The sequence below is a fragment of the Echiichthys vipera genome (assembly GCF_963691815.1).
Source record: "Echiichthys vipera genome assembly, chromosome: 5".
Lineage (NCBI taxonomy): Eukaryota > Metazoa > Chordata > Actinopteri > Perciformes > Trachinidae > Echiichthys > Echiichthys vipera.
The window spans coordinates 29,671,496-29,692,672 of NC_139830.1; the positions used below are offsets into that span (position 1 = coordinate 29,671,496).

The window sequence follows — 21,177 nt, forward strand, 5'->3', positions numbered from 1 at the left end:
GGGGCCTGAATGTGCGGGCCTGAATCTGCAGGTCTCCGGGTCTGCAGACACTTGTTCCTCTGGGCTTTAACCAATATGTTATTTTAAGCATGCAATTGATATGGTTGATCAGAAATAGTTATATTTATTGCTGATTAGAAAACTACTTACAGGACAGCATCAGCATTGAGCTTCAGATCAATGGTTTTGATCACAAAAGCAAACAAACTATTTACACAAGTTTACAACAATGAATACAACACTCGAATGCAATGAACAAGAGTTTACATACTCAACATAACTTTCTTTTCCAACATTTTTTTTTTTATCATCATCAGTGTGATTACCGACAGGGAGAGGGCGTTTGTGTGTGCGCAACTTAATTAATTTGTAATAGTTTTACCACTACTACTTTTATTGTTTTATGGAATACAGCAAGAAATTGTTTGACACTCAGAGAGACGCAACATGAGTCCAATTCTACCAAGCAGCACGTCTGAACGAACCCACGTTTACAGAAACTCTGCTGTTAATAAGTGATTAAAAACCGAAGTTAAAACAAACCTGAAGCTGAAGAAAGTTAAAAGTTAAAGGAGTGTGTGTGTGTGTGTGTGTGTGTAGCAGAGGGGGAGACAGCAGTGGAGCGGCGCTGTGACGAACATATCACAGAAGGCAGACATAGTCCTCTAATAAGGATTTTCATTCAATCAGAGCACACATATTGATGGAATTACTCGGATCATACTCGTACTCTGCAAAAGTGCTTTATCCGCACTGGATACTCGTTTCAGCCGAGTATCCGGCTCATCTCTAATTATTATAACCTCTTTGGTGTAACTATGGAAATATTTTTATATGTAAAACCAATTTCTCAGATATGATTTTTTGCTTTTTATTTAGAAATCTCTAAAACAGTATACATGTTTGAAAGTATAAACTGTCAGGCACTCTTAAAGATTTTTTAAAAGTTATTTTCTTATGTTTTCTTATCATTCATAGTAAATAATGAACAGGGGACTTGCTGTTAGCTATCGTTAATCATTCTATCAAAGTTACCATGCACAGCTGGTAAAATAGACAAAATGTTGATACACGTCACCACTGAGTATAACGCTGTGGCTGTATAGTCCAGTTTCCAACCATATAATAAAAGTAAATAATGCTTCAGTTGTTCAACTAAATAATGCGTCTACAAAATGTAAACTGAAAATCCTGAAGGAAGTGAAGGCATTGAGAGTGTAAACTAGTCTAATATACGTATAATGTATAAACTGATTATACATTTCCTAACTTCTGTATCTTTTCAGTGGAGACACTCAAACTCCTGATTTGCATTTGAGTAGATTACAGCGTGGTCATTTGCATGTGGAAACCTAACCCAGTCCTAGGAGCTGGGGGGGGGGGGACTTTCTCATCTTAGACTGCAAGTTTACAACTGGCAGTTATCTGGAGCTGGCTGAGGGTACGTCCTCATGACCGAAAAGTTTTCGTCCACACAGACGGAAGAAATATCTGCGTCCTCATGAAACCAGTAAAACCGACTCAAAACTCTGCAATACACATGCCAGGCCTGGATGTGGCGCTGTAACTGCTACAGAAAGAAACCAACAATTGAGAAGAATAGAGGGAGAGACGATGTTGTGTAGAATCACAAACACCGGAGACTTTCTCGGCAAATCTGATGACTTCCCAAATCCTCATCCATCATATAGAGAAATCTGTCGACTGTTTCTGGTGTTATTGGAGACTTTTGTGCTGTTTTGGTCTCTGATGCACAAATCACTCTGTAGGTACTGTCCTCATCGAGCATTGGGTGCTGTTGTGAGCCCCTTCCCCGTCCCAAAGCACCCACAGGCGGGCACTGTCTCACTAGATTTTGTGACTTTTCACACCTTCTTAGCAACTTCATTTATAAAACGCGACAAGCGACCAATTTTAATTGTCATTTAAAATGTTGTAGTATTTTTTATATCATATACTATATATGTATATACTATTGTGGAGATTCCTCTGCATACCACTAGAGAAAGCTTGCGTAGCACCAGTGATACACATACTACGGTTTGAGACCCAGGGAGCTAGGCTGTAGTTTAGTTTGTTTACTGGTATATTACAGCAATGCATACAGCCGTGCCAACTTCTGACCAGAGTAGAAGAAGTAGAGGTTGCTAAGCAGAAACTAAATAAGTTACAGAGGCCATCTAACCCATCTACAAGAGAACAAGAGTAGGTTAAAAGCTAGTATTTGGCTTGCCAAATTGTTACAGGCATGGTCATTGGTGATGTCTATAATGTTAATTCCTGGATATACTGTAGATGTTCATCTGCAGTGGCCTCAGTATTTGTAATATATAAGATACTTTTGAGGCGAATAATTGAGGGCTGCATTCATTCATTGAATTCAAGCATGAAATCATGCTATTTTAAACCATTTATTAAATGTTACGCGGCTACAGAGAGAAAAAGGTGTATTTTAGTCTTTTGGAAGCAGGGCAGCTCCTCAGAGGACACATATACTGGATCCAAGGATGCAGTTCTCATAATAGTACAAACATACACAGCACATGCATGCAAATATTCCTGCGAACACTGATAGCTCAGTGAGTGTTAGAGCTAGGAACTGAGGTTTATTTTTGCAAAAGGAGGATATTTTGGGTGGGACCTTCAGGGCTTCTTGAGGGTTCAGACTCAGTGTTAAGGTTCATTTTAGTATCAGGTTCTGTCCATGGCAAGGGTTGCGATAGGGTTGGATATGGCAGTCATTTGTGATGGTTAAGGTTAGGGCTAGGGAATCCATTGTCACAATTTGGTGGTCATGGTACGGTGGCACAGTTTTAGCACAGGCAGCTACTAGTGGTAAACAGAGTATGTAGATTTATGCACTTAATGTGGAACCAAAGCTCACATGTGTAGTCGTACATTGTAAGCAACTTTTGCTGAGGTTAGTACAAGTGCTGCAGTTTTCATTCATGGACCAATCTGTGGAGTTGGCAATGAATGACAGTAATTAGAACAAGATGCCTTATATTATAATTATAAGAAAACTTTACATTTGTTTTTTGTTTTGGACTTATTTGGACTAAATTGCTGATGAGGTTGTGCTAATGCTATCACTAACAGGCTTGTTATCAGACCTGTGGCTGAAGCTACCACATGCACTTTAATCAGTACTTAAAAATTGTCTTTTTTAAGAACCTGTCCCAACAAACATAATATTTAGACTCTTTTATATTTAATGATTAGGGATTTAATTGACCAGGGGTCCGTTTCACAAAGCAGGTTCACCAAACTCTTAGTCTAACCCTGAAGTCTGAGTTGATCTACTCTGAGATAGGAAACTCTGAGTTTCGGGTCCAGAACAGCAGATTTGCGTTACGTTGATGAATTCAGAGTAGTTTGACCTGGAGTTAAGCGTGCACCACAAGTAAAAAAGACAGCATCAATGGAGCCCTGATTTGACGAGTCACCATGGCAACGGGGAAGCGAAGGGCTACGCTACAACTGTAATTGGAAATATTAATGCGCTCATACGGTGAGTTTGAGCAGGTTTACACCGCTGCAGCAGCAAAAGAGAGGGAGACGGTGCGGGAGAACATTGCGGCTCGGGTCAGTGCATAAGTTTAAATGTAGTCCTGTTGCAATCACAGTAATATCACAGGGGGAACTGCTTGAGTGGGAGCCTATTAGTTTATTTCGTTTAGGTGCATTCCCGTGGGGGAGAAGTGCACTTGGCAGCAGCTTAAGATGAAACATAAAAAAAATGTTAAAACAGGTAAAACCTCAGCACAATCTCATGGTGACGCCTCATTTTGAGCATGTTTTACATTGTAAAGTAAATATTACCGTAAGTGGCTGTTTTATACATTGTATAAAAAACTCCCTTTTGCAAAAAAACGCAGCGCAACACACAATATCTGCTGTGATATAAGAGCATTACTGGTTGTTAATGTTGGAAATGTAAGGAGGGATGAGGTTGTGTATGTAAATGATGGACTGCGACGTGAAACAGTACCGCTCAAAAAGATAATTGCCTGGAAATGCAAGAACATCTGTAATCAATAGTTTGATAATCATCTCCCGACAAATATTTAATTCTCTGCGCAGTAATGCTGCACCTTCATCCACGGGATCGTTATCAAAAGGACATGCCATGGTAGTGAAATAGTTGCCATCTAATATAACTTATAATGACTGATTTTTGCAGTGATTTTCTGAAAAAAAAAGACGACAGAACTATGCTACGCCAAAACTCGCCTGCTGACTGAATGAATGAGGAAATCAAATATCGTGTGTGGCTGTAAGAGGGCGGAGACAGAGAGAAACTCAAGGTTTGTTGATAAAAATCTGGTCCCGACCAGGTTAGGTTCAGAGAGCATGTTACCATGGTAACTGACCGAGGCTGACGTTACGGTGCGGTATATTACCACTGCACATTGTAACGAGTGGATATAGAGGAGTATCGGAGGAAGAAAGAATGCTTTGATTTAAAAGTTTTTGAGGATGAAATTAATTTTATTTTATTCTGCCCTTTATATCATGATTTATGCCAAAAGTTGTCTCAAAAAGTTGATGCTCCTGATGTTGATTTAATAGGCTGGAGGATGGAGTTTTGATTGAACTTCTTTTTGATAAAGTGTATGCATTTACTGAATATGTGTCCAAAGCTTGGGACAGGAGGAGGAAACTGACGTTTGAAAGGAAAAGATGAAAAAAAACAAAAAAACCCTCCTATGTTTATGTTCATGTTTTGTTTTGTATGTGCTTTTTTACTTTTTTTTTTATTTATTTGTTTATTTTATTGTTCCTATTTTTATGCTTAGTTTGGGGCTGTTGTGGACATACGCTGGCACACCAGGGGTCCGTTTCACAAAGCAGGTTTAGTGAAAACTCTGAGTCTGTTAACCCTGAATTGAATGAATGAGTTTTCTGTTTCACAAAGGGAGGTAACTCAAACCAGGAAAGAGGGGTAACTCTAGCCTGTTTCATAGAGAGTGGTCACTTAAACTCTCGGTCAGTTACCATGGTAACATGCTCTCTGAACCTAACCTGGTGGGGACCAGGTTTTTCTCAGCAAACCTAGAGTTTCTCTCTGTCTCCGCCCTCTTTCAGCCACACACAGTATTTGATTTCCTCATTCATTCAGTCAGCAGGCGAGTTTTGACGTAGTATAGTTCTGCTATAGTTCCGTCTGATTTCTGAGAAAATCATTGCCAAAATCAGTCAGTAGGCCTACATTAGAAGTTATATTAGGTGGTGACTATTTCCACTACCATGGCATGTCCTTTTGATAATGATCCCGTGGATGAAGGTGCAGAATTACTGCACAAAGAATTAAATATTCGTTGGGAGATGATTATCAGACCGCGCATAGACGTTCTTGCATTTCCAGACAATTCTGGAAAATCTTTTTGAGTGGTAGCGTTTCATGTCACAGTCCATCATTTACATACACAACCTAATCCGTCCTTAAATTTCCAACATTAACAACCGAAGTCATGCTTTCACATCCCAGCAGATATTGTGTGTTGCGCTGCATTTTTTTTGCAAATGGGAGTTTTTTATACAACATATAAAACAGCCACTTACGGTAATATTTACTTTACAATGTAAAATATGCTCAGAATGAGGCGTCACCATGAGATTGTGCCGATGTTTTACCTGTTTGAACAATGTTTTTATGTTTCATCTTAAGCTGCTGCCAAGTGCGCTTCTCCCCCGTGGGAATGCACCTAAATGAAATAAACTAATAGACTACCACTCAAGAAGTTCCCCCTGTGATATTATTGTGATTGAAAAAAGGACAACATTTAAACGTACGGACTGACCCGTCTCCCTCTCTTTTGCTGCAGCAGTGGTGTTACACTTTCGGCAAAAAGCGGGCTCAAACTCACCGCATGAGCGCATTAATATTTCCAATTCCAGTGGTAGCGTAGCCCTCCTCTTCCCCGTTGCCATGGTGACTTGTCGAATCAGGGCTCCATTGATGCTGTCTTTTTATACTTGTGGTGACGCCCTTAACTCCAGGTCAAACTACTCCGAGTTGATCAAACTAACTCAAATCAGCTGTTCTGGAACCGAAAAACTCAGAGTTTCCTATCTCAGAGTAGATCAACTCAGAGTTCAGGGTTAGACTCAGAGTTTGTTGAACCTGCTTTGTGAAACGGACCCCAGAAGGCTTAGCTTTTGTTGTATACATTTAGGTGTCCGTATAATCCTGTATGGAATCGGTCATGTTAACATGACCAGACACGAGAATAAAATGTCATTCATTCATTCATTCCTACTGGCCACTCTGAGAACTGCAGTTCTTGGCACTTCCTTATTGGATCAACCAGAAAGTCGCTGTGGTGGGGGCTTGAAAGAACAACAACAATAGAGCATAACCTTTAAACCAAGGGAGGACCAAGCGAGGACTTCTGCAACTATGATCCATTTCAGTCGTAATTCTGTCCAAAAACGGTCCGTTTGTGATTTTGAAAGAGGTGAACTGGAAAATAAAGCCGTATTCAGTCCAGCTATATGTTGGCGGAGCGCCACCTACTGTACCGGAAGAAGAATTACTCCCGTCATTTTCCTATTCAACCCCCTTTCATTTATACGAGGGGAACTTCAATAATCAGAGTATTCCCTTAACTGGGGCAAGGCCATTTTTCGGGTTACTGATGTGCATGGAAATGTGTTGGGTTTGTCATTGCTGTCCTGCTACTCAAAGGGTTGAAAATCAGTGTTGACTTTTAACCTCCAGTCATGTGGCTCTACTTTTCTTTTGGTTAATATGTGAACTATTCTGAGGTCACACAGTGATGGAGTAACTGTTTTTAATGAATGAGGCTGAAAAAATGTAAACCAGTATATCTTATTATCAATCATGTCATACAGCCTAGTATGGTTCAAACTCATGTTCAGTTTAAGTTCCAGTGGAACTTCTAAAGACACCAAATGTCAGACAGAAACTTAATGAAGAATGTTTTTATACAGCACAAAACATCTCTAATATTATCATGAACCATGATACCATTATATTTCTCTCATTAAGCGTTTGATATGGTATGACAGGTAACTTGATAAAATACATGAATAAAGAAGAAGAAAAGATGGTCAAAGCAGGCAAATACACGCCACCACCTTTACATGCACAGATGCACAACCTTATGAGCAGACCCAGTTTCTTTCTGCAGCTGCAGCTGCAGCTGCAGGACACCAACCAGCAACAAGCAGCTCTTTGAATGAACTGTGACAAGGTGATGTTTCTCCTCCTCCTTCCCTCTGTATTCTGTCTTCCGGGAACACTAATAGGCTCCATGCAGGGTAATGTGACCAATTGAATCATCCTCGCCCCGGAGCTGGAAGCTGCAGATCGGAGGAGCAGAGAGCGCCACGCTCAGTCTGGCTCCCACACCAAGAAAACCTCTCTTGGGTGAAACAGTTTCTGCTTGGGATTCCTCTGGGATTTTACACTTCATCCTCCAAGGAACTATTAGCACTCTTTCCATCTGCCTCGGCCCCTTTTCCCACTTCGTAAACCTCATACCAGCTATTAGGTGAAAAGGTCAGAGGGCCCAAGTTCAGCCCTGACTGCAGCTCTAGGTGAGTACTAACTCAATGTGATGCTGGGTAGAGCTGTGGCACTGTAACCAGTAGAATAAGACAGTGAACAACGGTGATCTGATCAGTGTTGGTGATCTCTTCAGGAGCATAAGCAGCATAACTGGTCTGATCTATCTGATTTGTCAGATTACATCAATTGTCTGCACTTAACAGAGTTGTTAATTATAATAAATACAGTAATGAAACAGTTTCCTAGCTGTTTTCTCAATTGCTAAACCCATTTCTACAACTCAGAGGTGGTAAACTGACTGGCTAATCCAGGTTATACATCAAAAGCATGGACACAGGGGCATCTGGAAGTCAAGACAACTCACATATTCATTTTATCACCATATTAACAGATGATCAAACAGATTAGCTTCTTTATTTCAGACATTTATTTTGTGTGATAAAGTTTTGTTAACAGGGAATAGAAGAAGTGAACAGCTGCAGACCGAATGTTACATAAACCTCTCTGCACCCCTCGGAGTAGACGAGAAAGAGACATTTCTACTAACTTGTTCTCTTAATTTCTACTTCAGCACAGATAGCTTTGAGATGGGAAAATGGCCGTCTGGGCACAGTCACACGTAGCCATCATTGCTAAGAGATGACTACAGTAAGTCTAAGTATTTAAACAGCCTCAGGGACTTCACTCTTCTCAGAGCAGCCACACAAAGTGTTGTTTGTCTGCATCACCATACATTGTAACAACTCACAGTGAGGGGAAAACAACTGAAAATGTCTTTACATAAGTAACTTACTTTCATAGAATGCTATTGCAAGTTTAAGTATACCAATAAGCATCCCATGATAAGACTTGTATGTTGTATGTTGTTGTGCAGTACCTTTCTCTTGTTGTAATCATTTATAGACGTCAGTGTTCATAGTATGAATTGAAAAATACTGTAACCCTCAACTGACAGACAGACATTATTTAAGCTACATAATTAACAATCTGCGTTGACATGAACTCTGCAGAGACTCTCACTTCATCTACTGTGTATGCAAAAACAGGATAAAACACAGCTGGAATGTATGAAAAGTGTGTCTGTTTTTGAAGGTTAAATAAACACCATACACACTGCAGAAGGATCTGTGTCCATCCCTACAACCCAGGTTAGTCTATATACTACTCATTTGAATTAGCAAATATTTTTTAAGTGAACGTATTGCCCCACAAATGATGTTGAATGAGGAAACAAACCTCTTTAATGAACATATCTGCAAGTAACATTCATCCTACGTTATATTTATAGCTGTATGTTATATTTGATATTTAATTATAAATGCATTGTTTTGCTTTTGTTAAAACTTTCTGCATTGGTTTAGGTTATGGATAAATGGTGGCCTTATTCAAATATTGAATAAGTGACGTGAGGCAAAAGATATGTTTACTATTTCACCAAAACTACCATCTTTCCCTGACCAGAATGTTTTTGTAGCCTAAACGTTCCCACACACGGGAAGCAGCTGTCTCCCACACCACTTCCCAAACACAAATAAAACAATATCTTTTTTCACGAGTCAATGCTGGACTTTCCCTTGCAGTGTCATCAGTTTGCTACATGAAAGCAAATGACAACCGAAATATTATTGGAATAGTAATTAAAATGTATTGAATATTTATATATAGCCTAACTACTCAACTGAAATGTATTTTTCTTGTGTCCACTCAGTGTTTTGTATTATAAGCAATTCATTCAATTCAATTCAATTTTATCTATAGTGCCAAAGCATAACTAAGACACTTTACATATGGAGTAAGTAAAGACCACACTCTATGACTTATTTATAATTTACAGAGACCCAACAATTCCCACACCTCTAATAATAATAATAATGATTATTATAGTTATTATATACAATATTAACCCATCAATCTTGAGCACACAGTGGCAACAAAAACCTTTGTTGGAACGTCGAATAGACCCAGCTCTATGGAGGACGGACATATAATCACAATTTTAAGCTATACAAATCCTAAGAACTATATATGTTACAAAATGGGCATGTACAGTATTGGTACATTTGTATATATTTGAATATTTGTATTGTATTTTAGCACTGGAAAGTTTTATATGGGTGACGTCATATACAAACAGACATAAAACCCAATAAATATACAAACAGACATAAAACACATGATAAACTGTCATACTTTATTGTAGTGTATCCCTTAACTTAGTGTCTATTTACACCAAGGGTTCAAACCCTGTTAGAAATGGATTTTACTTAGCTGACTTATTATGTCCACTGTTTGGTTAGGTTTAGGCAACAAAACTACTTGGTAAAGTTTAGGCATCAAGAAAACAAAAAACAAATAGCATTAATCCTATCGATAAACTACATACAAACCTTATATTTGAAGCATTTGGTACTTAACTTTCACAAACAAGTGCTGATTAACACAGGAGACCAAGTACATATTATGAGTTGATACAAAGCATTAAATAAGACATTTTATTTATCCAGGAGAAAGTCTTATTGACCAAGACAGGTAGTACCACAACTAACAATGTCACAGACACAAATACAAAACACATAACAATTAAAAATGAAAAACAAAGAACAAATTACAGAATAACAAAATATCAACATTCTTCAAAAGTCATCAGCATAAGTTATCAATCAATCAAAACATCTACAGTCAGTTGTGCCTGCCTCCAAGACATTATTTACATTACAAGCAAATGTGGCCCAAATTATTTTCAGAGTAGTGTGGATACAGAAATCTGATTATTTTCAGAGTAGTGTGGGGACAGAAATGGAACTATTCCAATCAGATCTGGGTCACTTTTATATGTGGTCCTAAACATTCATATTGGAAAGAATTCATGCGTGTCTTTCAACATCAGCATACACTGTGCAGGCACAGGTCAACAGTGTTGTGCCTAGTCCCGCCCCACTATGCTGTGATTGGCTAGTACTCACTGTCTCAGGGAATCCTTGTGATTGGATGTTTTACAGATATGAGAAAACTTTGTTAGCTCATTTTAGCTAAGTTAGCTAACTAGCTTGCTAATTCCACCATGCTAGGATTGTTTCAGAAAATAAGCTGAACAAAGTAGTTACTCATCTGGTCAAAGCAATGTGCTTTGTTATGCTGTGATAAGGTGGACTTGGTAAATAAACTTTCTCGTCTTGCGACCACTCAAGGCACTTTGACACTCATTTCCACATTCACCCATTCATACATGTGATGGCGGAGGCTGCCATGCAAGGTGCCATCTGCTCATCAGGATCTAATCTAACCAATCACACACTGATGGCACAGCCTTCAGGAGCAATTTGGGTTTCTCTGTCTTGCCCAAGGACATGCAGACTGGAGGACCATGGGATCGGGCTGCCGATCTTCTGATTAGTGGACCACCCAGTCTACCACATGAGCCACAGCTGCCACAAGAGTATGTGGATGAAACATTAAGTTAATCTCAACTCATCTCATCTTCAACCGCTTATCTGGGGTCGGGTCGCGGGGGCAGCAGCTTTAGCAGGGGACCCCAAACTTCCCTTTCCATGGCCACATTAACCAGCTCTAACTGGGGATTCCAGAGGCGTTCCCAGGCCAGTGTGAAGATATAATCTCTCCACCTGGTCCTGGGTCATCCCCGAGGCCTCCTCCCAGCTGGACGTGCCTGGAGGGGAGCATACCTACTGTATGTTCCCAGGGTCCTATGTTCCCCGCTTTGTATGTGATGTTCCCCGCTTGTCACAGAAAGGGTCCTATGTTTCCCGGTCTGTTATTTTTTTCACAATCAATGCCGAATTTCAAGGCAAATAGGCCTATGTAGACCCTAACCCTACCCTTTAACCCTGACCCTAACTGTAACCCCTAACCCTAACAAAATGCTGAATTAAATCAGCGAAGGCAGAGGCTTAGGCAACCAGTTAACATAGGACCCGGGGAACATAGGGATGACCGTCCTAGTTAGCTAGCTTGCTAATTCCACCATGCATTAGTGCTACACTGGTTACAGAAAATTAGCCCAGCAGCAAGCTATCCGCCTAACTCCCTGCTGCTGTACTACTTCGCTGGGAGGAGAGCAAAGGGTTGGCAGAGCAGGAGTCAGGACATGGTAAGCCTAGCTAAGCATAAAGCAGCCCGGAAAAGCAAGCCTGTCTTAGTCCCAACTGAAAACATCTACCAACACCTCTGAACGTGCATTCACACCAAAAGCGTTGGAGGCGATGAACGCGTCAAGCTGCCATTCAAAATCAATGTAAATGATGCGATGGACGCGATCATCACTTCATCGCACCATTTACATTCATTTTGAATCAATGTAAATTCATCGGCTCATCGTGTGTGTCGCTTGAAGTCGAACTTTTAAAGCGACATCGCGTAATGTTGTGCCGCGACAGCCAGTCAGCGTTGAGATTGCGGTAAGCGTCATCAAAGTTCTCCGTGAGACATCCAGGGGATCACCAAAGCTGCCATTGTTGCAGTCCTTGGGGGAAAACAGACACAGTTCCTGTGGATATAATATAATGGATATAACTATGAACTGTGGATGGCAGCAATGTGGCTTTGGACATCTAGTCTGCCAGAAATCCAGAAGAAGAAGAAAGCCGTCAGTGCAGAGAGAAGTGTATCCCGGTCTGATCTACCATGACCGGGCAGCACCTGTACAGCTTCAGAGGTTAAATCACTGATGGCCTGATAAGAGCCACACACTTCCTCTGAGAGCTCATTTCTGTTCTTTTAAGCATTTAGATTTGTCTCTGTATCTGCTCTGTTTCTGTCTGTACTGTGATTATTTTTATTATTATTATCATCATTATTTTTATTATTATTATTGTTATTTATGCCAAATTCATTATTGCTTCTGTTTACTGTTGTGCTGTCTTTGCTTGTCCCGCCCTCACTGTCATTACCGCTTTCATTTTTTTAAATAAAGCGATGTTAAAAAATGTGACAAATGTGAGCAAGCGCCTCCATTGCTTTTGGTGTGAATGCACAGTGAAGCTCACTAATGAACTAACTTGCTGAAAAAATTCTTGTTGATCAACAGCCAGTTGCTGCGACTGTGTGCAGCTTCCTGATTTTGTCAGTGATGGTTGTCAGGTTTGGCACCATTGTGCCTGGACAGAGGCACAATTAAAACTGACAAGACATGCCATAGCTGGAGATGGTGTTTTGCATTAGCAGATTTGTTTTGAAGGGAACATTATGTTCCCCCAATTATGTCCCCAACATTATGTTGCATGAGGAAGCACACATTTAGTGCTGACTGATCCAGTGACATATTTAACACACTGAGGTCCAGTAGAATGTAGCCTCAGCTAGCACATGGCTCCCTTGTGACCTCGCTGACTGGTTCTGGAGCCTCAGCACAAAGGCCTTACCAAAATCAACTACACATTCACCTGACACACTCCTTATTACCCTTCTATAGCTTCAGCGTGTGTCCCAGATAAGTCCTCAGCTGGTTGGCATTTCAGCCCCAAAAGTGGTCTGATGTTGATTATGCTGGCCTTATTTCATGACAACTACTGAACCGATGAAATATTTAAAAAAGAATTGTAATCAAGTAACGTTTTCATTTGTATTTTTAAGATTAAACATGTTTTGAAAAACATTTTTTTGTTAGTGTGTGCACTTTCTAAATAATGATAATCTATGCTATCAAACTTTTATTTGAAATCACTTCTCGTGCCCTCACATGGTGTTGTTGAACTTTGAATCTTTTCTCTCCCTGCTTTTTGTATTTGAAAGTTATGCAAAGGTCATAGCAAATGCATCAAATTAGTTGCAGGTGCATTATAAAAGGCATGCGTTGAATGATAGTGTATGTACAATGTAATTGTGGAATAAGACAAGTGGAGAGACATGCAGTGCAGTAAGTTTAAAGCTCCCTGCAGATGAGAGACGCATTCCTACTCTGCATGTCGCTGTGTTCCTCAGACAGATTCCCAGCTGGGACCTGCTCTAATCTCCTGGCAACAATATTGACATAGAAATAGAAACTCTGACGAGTACAGGACTCAAGCTGTCTGCCTGTCAGAACTGCCTTAACATACATCTGGTGCTCGGAGTTCCTCTACACACACATGTCCTGTTTAAATTAGATAGATTCTGTAGATACAGCTTAACCTTAGGATATAAAGGAACAGTTCCGCATATGATGCTATGATGTTTTCTGCTTTATCCAGATTTAAAAGAAAAGATGACAGTCTATTTCAGGACTTGTTCAACGCAGCTTAGCTACTAGCTACTGCTAGCTTAGATTCATAAAACATGAAAAAGAAATCTAGTAAGTAGCCCATAAGGTTTGTCCTTTTGGTGCCAAAAGACTCAAAAAGACTTTGACTGGACACTGACTTGAACAACTCAGACTTTAGCTTGCAGAAATGCAACGATGCTGAAGTTCTGAAAAAGTGTGCAGTCGATCATCTCTTTATTTGGACAACAATTATACATAACAATAGCATTGGTCAAGCACGAAGGAAAGGTGTGTTTGTAAGTGCAGACCAGTTATCAGTGACAACAAACAATGCCCCCAACTGAGATTCAGATGTAAAGACTCTACTGTGATGAATACAAACATACAGCAACATGCAAAACATCCAGCACAATCATGACAAGGAATTATCATTATTCGTTATTCACATGAATGATATCTGATCGTTTTTGTATTTTAATTGTCTCAACTTTATTTAAAAGTAATAAAGACACCTTAAATTACAACATCTATTCTTTAGTTACATGTTTTACTACTGTTGGTAATATTTAAAAAGGAATTAAAATGGTTTAGGGCTTAAAGTGTAACTATGGCAAAAATGAAATCCATGGTCTTTTTCTGCACTTATATACATCAAATAAGCCATCAAGACGTTTTTTTTAGTTGATCACCTATTAACAGAGAAATCCCAGAGAGACGATAACAGCCAGACATGGTTAACACTGTTTAGCTCGGGGCAGAGCACTGAACCATCCAAAACTCTTGCCTTTTTTTAACCACTAATACTACTCAAATTAGCACCAAACCTACCTAACAAGTCTATTATAGAATTCAGTCCTATTGAATTTCATAAAAATGAACCCTAGTACATTCAGTAATCGACTTGTTTGGGCTGCCTGTCAACATGGATGTAGCCAGCTCCTAAGGCTTGTAGCATTGTAAAACAGTTTTTTAATAAACTCTGGGTTCACTAACTACGTTGATGCTGCTTTGTTTTCTATGTCAGGACTCTTCTCATGCTGCTGCAGAGGTTTGCTGTTATTTTGAGCAGTGTTATTGGTTAAAAAAGCCGTTTTAATGCCTTCACCGTATTGCCCCGAGCTGATCAGTGTTAGTCATGTCAAGCTGTTAGCGATTCTCTGGGATATCTCTGTTAATAAGTGATCAACAAAAAAAAATGTCTTGATGGCTTATTTGATGTATATATGATGTATATAAGTGCCGAAAAAGACCCTGAGTTCCATTTTACACTTTCAAGTTTTAAGACTTGGATTTGACATGGGACTGTTTAGTCAGAACTAAATAGCCTAGACTTGACATTTACTTTTTATTTTTCTCACCTCTGCAAGAATTTGCATAAGATTATAGGATTTATTGTGTGCAAACTTGACATTTTTGGTGGAAGAAAGTAGAAGAATCCAAACAGAAAGACATAAATAGAAAGGGTTCATCCTTTGGGTAGCATAGATATTTCAAATAGATTTTTCTTATGGCATATTTTTTAAACCTAACCCTTGTAGGGTCTCCACATTTGTGACCCTCTGGTATCTCTCAGGTCAAACTGACCGGGACATATTTGGGGTTTTAAAAACAAGTCTGAAATACAATTACACTTCCTAAACCATCTTTCAATATCAAACAATAGAGCTAACATATATGTTTAATGATTGCAATCACTCTGTGCTAGATCACAATTAACAATGGAAATGTGATTTGTCTTTTGTGGTGGTGGTGGACACATGACAGAGGGGAAAGAGTGGGGTACAGTGAGAGCAAACATCTTCTCTGTGCTTACATTATAATAATGTAACATTCTTTGTGTGTGCGTGCGTGTGTGTGTGTGTGTGGGGGTTCTCTGTGTATGCAGGTCAAACTGACCTGAAGACCACATGCAGAATGTAAATGTGTGGGGTATAGTAGCATGTGTACATGTTTATCACATAAAATAAGCAAAGGCTATTGCGTTTCAGGTAGAAAAAAATTATACTTGTACCATTTTTCTTCTTTTAAAATTCTGAAACAAGTCATTTTGACCCAAATGCCATACAAGGGTTAAATGGCCAATAAAAGTAATGAACTAAACCAGGCTCAGAATACAGGAGTTGCAGTATTTGAACCTGACCTGCTGATGGCGTAAGATGATAGGACATAAAACGTCCTCACAAGCCATCCAACAGTCATCGAGGCATTTCCCGCAAAACCACAAAGGTGAACCTTGTGGTGACGCTAAAAGAAAAATCATGGGACAACCAAAAGGGGTAGGATTTATTCTCTGGGGTTCCTAGATGTCTGTACAAAAACTGATGACGATCCATCCAAGACATTTCAGTCCGTACCTAAGTTAGATAACAAAGGCTTGTTAGCAGGTTGTTTCTTTACAAGCGTAGTGACAGAAATGGAAACCAAGTCAATATAATTTTAGCAGGTAACACTGGAGCTGTTTCTTGAGCAGCTGACTACAGTTACTCATATCATCTAAAAAGTCCTGTCCTCATTGCCAGGTTTGAGCTCTAAAGCTCACAAAGTTTGACTTAATTAGTTAAGAAGATACATGTTAAAGTGAAATTCGGGTGTAAAATCATCCCCAGCTCTATTTAGGCAAAAACTCTCATCAAATAAGCCTTCGAGACAACTAACGGAGAAATCTTCAACAGGTGTTAACAGTTGAAGCATTTAATGTTCCCCAGTCACATCGGACCCTTTTTTAAAAAAAAAGGAAATGTGGGGAACACCTATGTGTCCCCCTTTAACAAAAAGGGTCCTATGTGGCCCGGTCTGTTATTTTTTTCACAATTTACAAATTGGTCAATGTAGACCCTAATGCTACCCCCTAACCCTGACGCACACTTTTACGTGTTTTTATTCTATGTCTAGCATGCAGCATGTTTTATTGCCAGAGGATCCAGATTGGTTCATTTTAATTTATTTAATCAATTATCTTATTTATTTATTTCCGCCTGCAGAGTGGACCCTCCAAACAAATGCACACAAAGGATTATAACGCCTTATGTATCACCACAGACATCTTAGGGCCATTCCCTTTTTATCTCACAATCTTTTCTATATATATTTAATATTCCTAACCTTTTATTTCACCTTAGTATTTTTTTGATTTTTACTAACAGTATGTGTTGTATTCATTCTTATAAATTGTTTTAAATTTTATGGTGTGATTTTAACGGTTTAATGGTTTAATGATGCATGCACCAATATTATAGCGCTCTCTAAGTACTTTTTAAACCTTTTGTCCTAGGTATATACATGATTTTTATACAGTTTTAATAAATTATTCAATATATTTTATTTAGTTTATTTAATTTAATTATTTTGTAAATGAGATAATAGAATGGCATCTCATGATTTCTGACACGCCGAGGGAGTAATTGTGCAGGAAGGAGGGTATTTGAATAATCAAATCATCTCCGGTCCAATGGTGCCCCAAATCTCTTTTTAAATATAAATTTAGATTTTAACCTTGATTATAACCTTTTAACAAACGACTCTGGTCTTTTAAGGAGGTAAAGTGTTTTAATGACACAGAAAGTCCCCTTGAGCTTGCGCCCCCTGCGTTTCAAACAAAAACCTAACCGTAACCCCTAATCCTAACAGAATGCTGAATTAAATCAGCAAAGGCATAGGCTTATGTGACCGGGGAACATAGGACCCGGGGAACATAGGGATGACCCCCATCGGAGCCTGTATTGAACATATACAGATGCGACTGATATTGATACTGACTTATACAGTCCCTGGGTGTCTTTTATCGTTTCATTTCAGGACCTTCCTGACTTACCCTGCTTGAGATCCACTTACAACAATGACAACCAAATCCAACAGCAGCGTTCTGGGTGGCAAGGCTTCTTCCTCTCCGCTCTTATCCTCTCCACCCCGCCAACGCCTGGTCACTAAAGACGGACACTGTGCCCTTCGTCCACCTCTGTGCTCTTCAGGCTCGTGGCGAGGGGCCTTGGGCAGAGCCTGGTTGCTGGCCCTACAGGACCTGTGGGGACTATTGGTAAGTCTGCGGTGGAGATGGGTCCTGCTAGCCTTCTGCATCTCCTTCTTGGCCCACTGGCTGCTGTTTGCCTGCCTGTGGTACTTGCTGGCCCACCTCAACGGAGACCTGGCTGTGCAGGATCATGATGCCCCCCCACAGGGGCATGTGGTTTGTGTGAAGCACATAACCAGCTTCACTGCTGCCTTTTCCTTCTCCTTGGAAACACAGCTGACCATTGGCTACGGCACCATGTTTCCCAGTGGGGACTGCCCAAGTGCCATAGCACTGCTGGCCGTGCAAATGTTGCTGGGGCTCATGCTGGAAGCATTCATTACAGGTACAACTCTCTTACACAGTTACATATTCAAAACAGCAGGTGTTTGAGTCTGTTTCCCCATTAATTTGTGTTTCCTCTTCAATCAGTCTTGGCCCAAAAACAAACTAGCCATCTACTATGATGCTTAACCTCAACCTTCCCTTTCCTTATTTCAAACCATTTATCTCCTAAACACAGCCATATATTGACCTAAACGCTTTTGGAAAATCGAAGTGTAAGACGTGTTGAAGAGCAAGTAGAAATGAACGTAACTGTGGGCCTTTTACATTAGGAGAGTGTTGCACTATTGGTTATTTGTAGCCTTAAAATTGTAAAATTGGTAAATGGAGAAATGAAAGTTAAGCACTGAACCACTATGAAGTCTAAAATACTTGATGCAGACAAAATGTGACATCTGCTGGGCGACCATTGGTAGTGCATTATACGGACGGACTATGATGAAACAGTGACTTATTATAACAGCCTCTACAGTCTATAGCCCTGCTTTTGAGCCATGTGGCAGATCATCCCTCTTTTCAAACCATGATGAAACCTCTCCGGTGTGTGAGTGATGTACACAACAGCTGTGGTAATAAGGACACTCTGTCAGAACTTTGCAATTGTCTGATAGCCTCAGTGACAGTGGTGGACTGCACTTAATTATAATTTTAAGTAACCTACTTCATTTGAGTATACACACACGGGCCCCTTTTAATTTTTGCAAATACGATGAAGTATGGGCTTATATGTCATCAACCAAGTTGGAATGGGGCAAATTGTACATTTTAAGAGCAGCTGCTGAGTTTGAGGGCGATAACCAGGCTAAAAGAAATAACATTTAGCATTTACAGGTAGATCACATGTAGCCACATTAAGCTGTAGCTCGGGTGGTACAGCAGGATAACACCATAGTGTTGGTGATCTGAACATGTCATATTGTCCTTGGGCAAGACAGTAAAGCCCAAATCACTCACAATGTAAAATACATGAAAAAGTCACTTCCATAAAAGTAACCTGTATTGAAATGTGAGGATGGCCAAAGTAGCACCAGCTATGCTCATATGTATTTGCCATGGCTGTTGTTTTAAGCTTGATTCAGATTTGCGATGCACTCCTGATTATTCTCCAAAAGTACACCACTTCCATTGCTGTCAATACAGAGGAGAGAAATGTGTTTCTTTTCAATTCAATTAAAAAAAAATTACAGTGCCAAATCATAACAACAGTTATTTCAGGACACTTTAGATATAGAGAAGGTTAAGACCACACTCTATGACCTATTTATGATTTACATAGACCCAACAATTCCCCCATGAGTAGCAATCTTGTGCACACAGTGGCAATGAAAACCTTCCCTTTAACAGGCAGGAACGTCGAACAGACCCAGCTCTATGGAGGACGGACATCTGTCTTGACTGGTTGGGGAGGAAGAAAAGGAGAGATAAAGAAAGAAGAGACAGACAGACAGATGGACAGAGATAGACAAAGACAGACACAAAGACAGACAGACAGTCCCAAAGATGCAAACATCCAAAAAGTTAACAGTAACTGTAATAATATCTATGTTCTGCCTTTAATCCTGAGCTTTTTTAATGTTGAATGTTTATAAGCGAAGGAGGATTTTTTTTATGAAGAAGTACAAAGCTAAGTCATCATCAATTTCAGATGTATTACTGAGGGAAATATCAGATACAAATGATTGGATTTTGGGGCAGCCAGTGGCTTAGTGGTTAGAGCAGCCGCCAGGTCAGAGTCGAACCCGCGGTTGCTGCCTCAGAGACATTCAGCCTCTTTACATGGGGAGACTGCTCTAACTATTCAGCCACCAGCCGCCACAGGTACGTTTTATAACAGTTTTGATGTGTGTGCAAAGTTTGGTGAGTTTTAAGCACCTTTAGCTCCTTAATCAACGTGACAATTTTTATATGGCACTTGCTGACCAACGACTGGTCAGTGATTTGACCCTAATATCAGTTGCACAACTTACATTTGATGCCTATTCATTTGAGCCTCTAGGACATTGTGTGCTATTACCTCTGCTGCATTATTTTGCTGCAATTATGTGCAAAGCGGTACCAAGTTCAATCCATCTCATCATATAATGTTGTCTTAATTTTCAGGTGCATTTGTAGCCAAGATTGCACGTCCCCAGAAGCGAGCAGGAACCATCCAGTTCAGCCCGCAGGCGGTCGTGGGCCAACACCAGAGTCAGACATGTCTCATGATACGAGCCACTAACCTGCTGCAACGACCTCTGGTGGATGTAAAAGTGAGTGCTGTGCTCTACGAGGAGCATGAAGGTCAGGCCCTGCATCAGACCTCTCTGGACTTCCACTTGGATCATCTAGGCCAGCAGCCCTGTCCCTTCTTCATCTTCCCACTCACCTTTTACCACCCACTGGATCGCCGAAGCCCCCTCTACCCCAACTTGTGTGAGGGAACGTCTAATCACTTTGAGTTGGTGGTCTTCCTGTCGGCCTTGCAGGAGGGAACTGGTGACTCCTGCCAGAGGAGGACCTCCTACCTGCGCCAAGAAATCCAGTTTGACCGTCGCTTTGTCCCAGCCTTGGGGCTGGATGCAAGGGGGACATACATGGTGAGCACCCAGCACTTTGACACAGTCCACTCAAAGGAGCCTTTGAACAAGGACTGTGTGGTGCAGATCAACGGTGATGGCAGCGACAGGATGGAGTAAGAATGCTGAGGGGAGTTGTCATAGGGCTGAAGGGAGTTTCTAAGGGATAAGTGGGAGGGTTACAATGGGGTCAATATTTTGTCAGGAAGTACTTTATTTAATTTGGTTTATCTGAATTTGTATCAAAAAAATTCAAACTAAAATATATATCAGACATGGTTGCTGCTTTGGACTGCTTTAGCTTCTCCATCCAATCACTTCAAGTCACGACTGCAACAACCAGTATATTTCCCCGACTGGTTTCCCACTCATCAATATATTCAGTTGCCTGGCCAGCAGGGGGCTCTGAGAATTGAGTGTGAACAGTACTGTTTCTTAAACAAGTTAGGCTTTGTGTCCTCATAGTGTTGTTTTCTGAGTGCCAGAGTGTCTTTTTTCAATTGTTGCCAATGAGGAGAGTGTATGCGGTGAGTGCTTC

The 21,177-nt window shown here is 40.3% G+C and overlaps 1 protein-coding gene across 1 annotated transcript; it reads left to right on the forward strand.

The window, feature by feature from the left end:
- Positions 1 to 17,568: 17,568 nt before the first annotated feature.
- Positions 17,569 to 20,759, forward strand: kcnj13 (potassium inwardly rectifying channel subfamily J member 13; the record flags this gene model as incomplete). The annotated part of the gene is made up of 2 exons (XM_083913929.1): positions 17,569 to 18,085; positions 20,185 to 20,759. 2 exons carry the CDS (start codon positions 17,569 to 17,571, stop codon positions 20,757 to 20,759), a joined length of 1,092 nt encoding a protein of 363 aa, XP_083770055.1.
- Between the last annotated feature and the right edge of the window lie 418 nt (positions 20,760 to 21,177).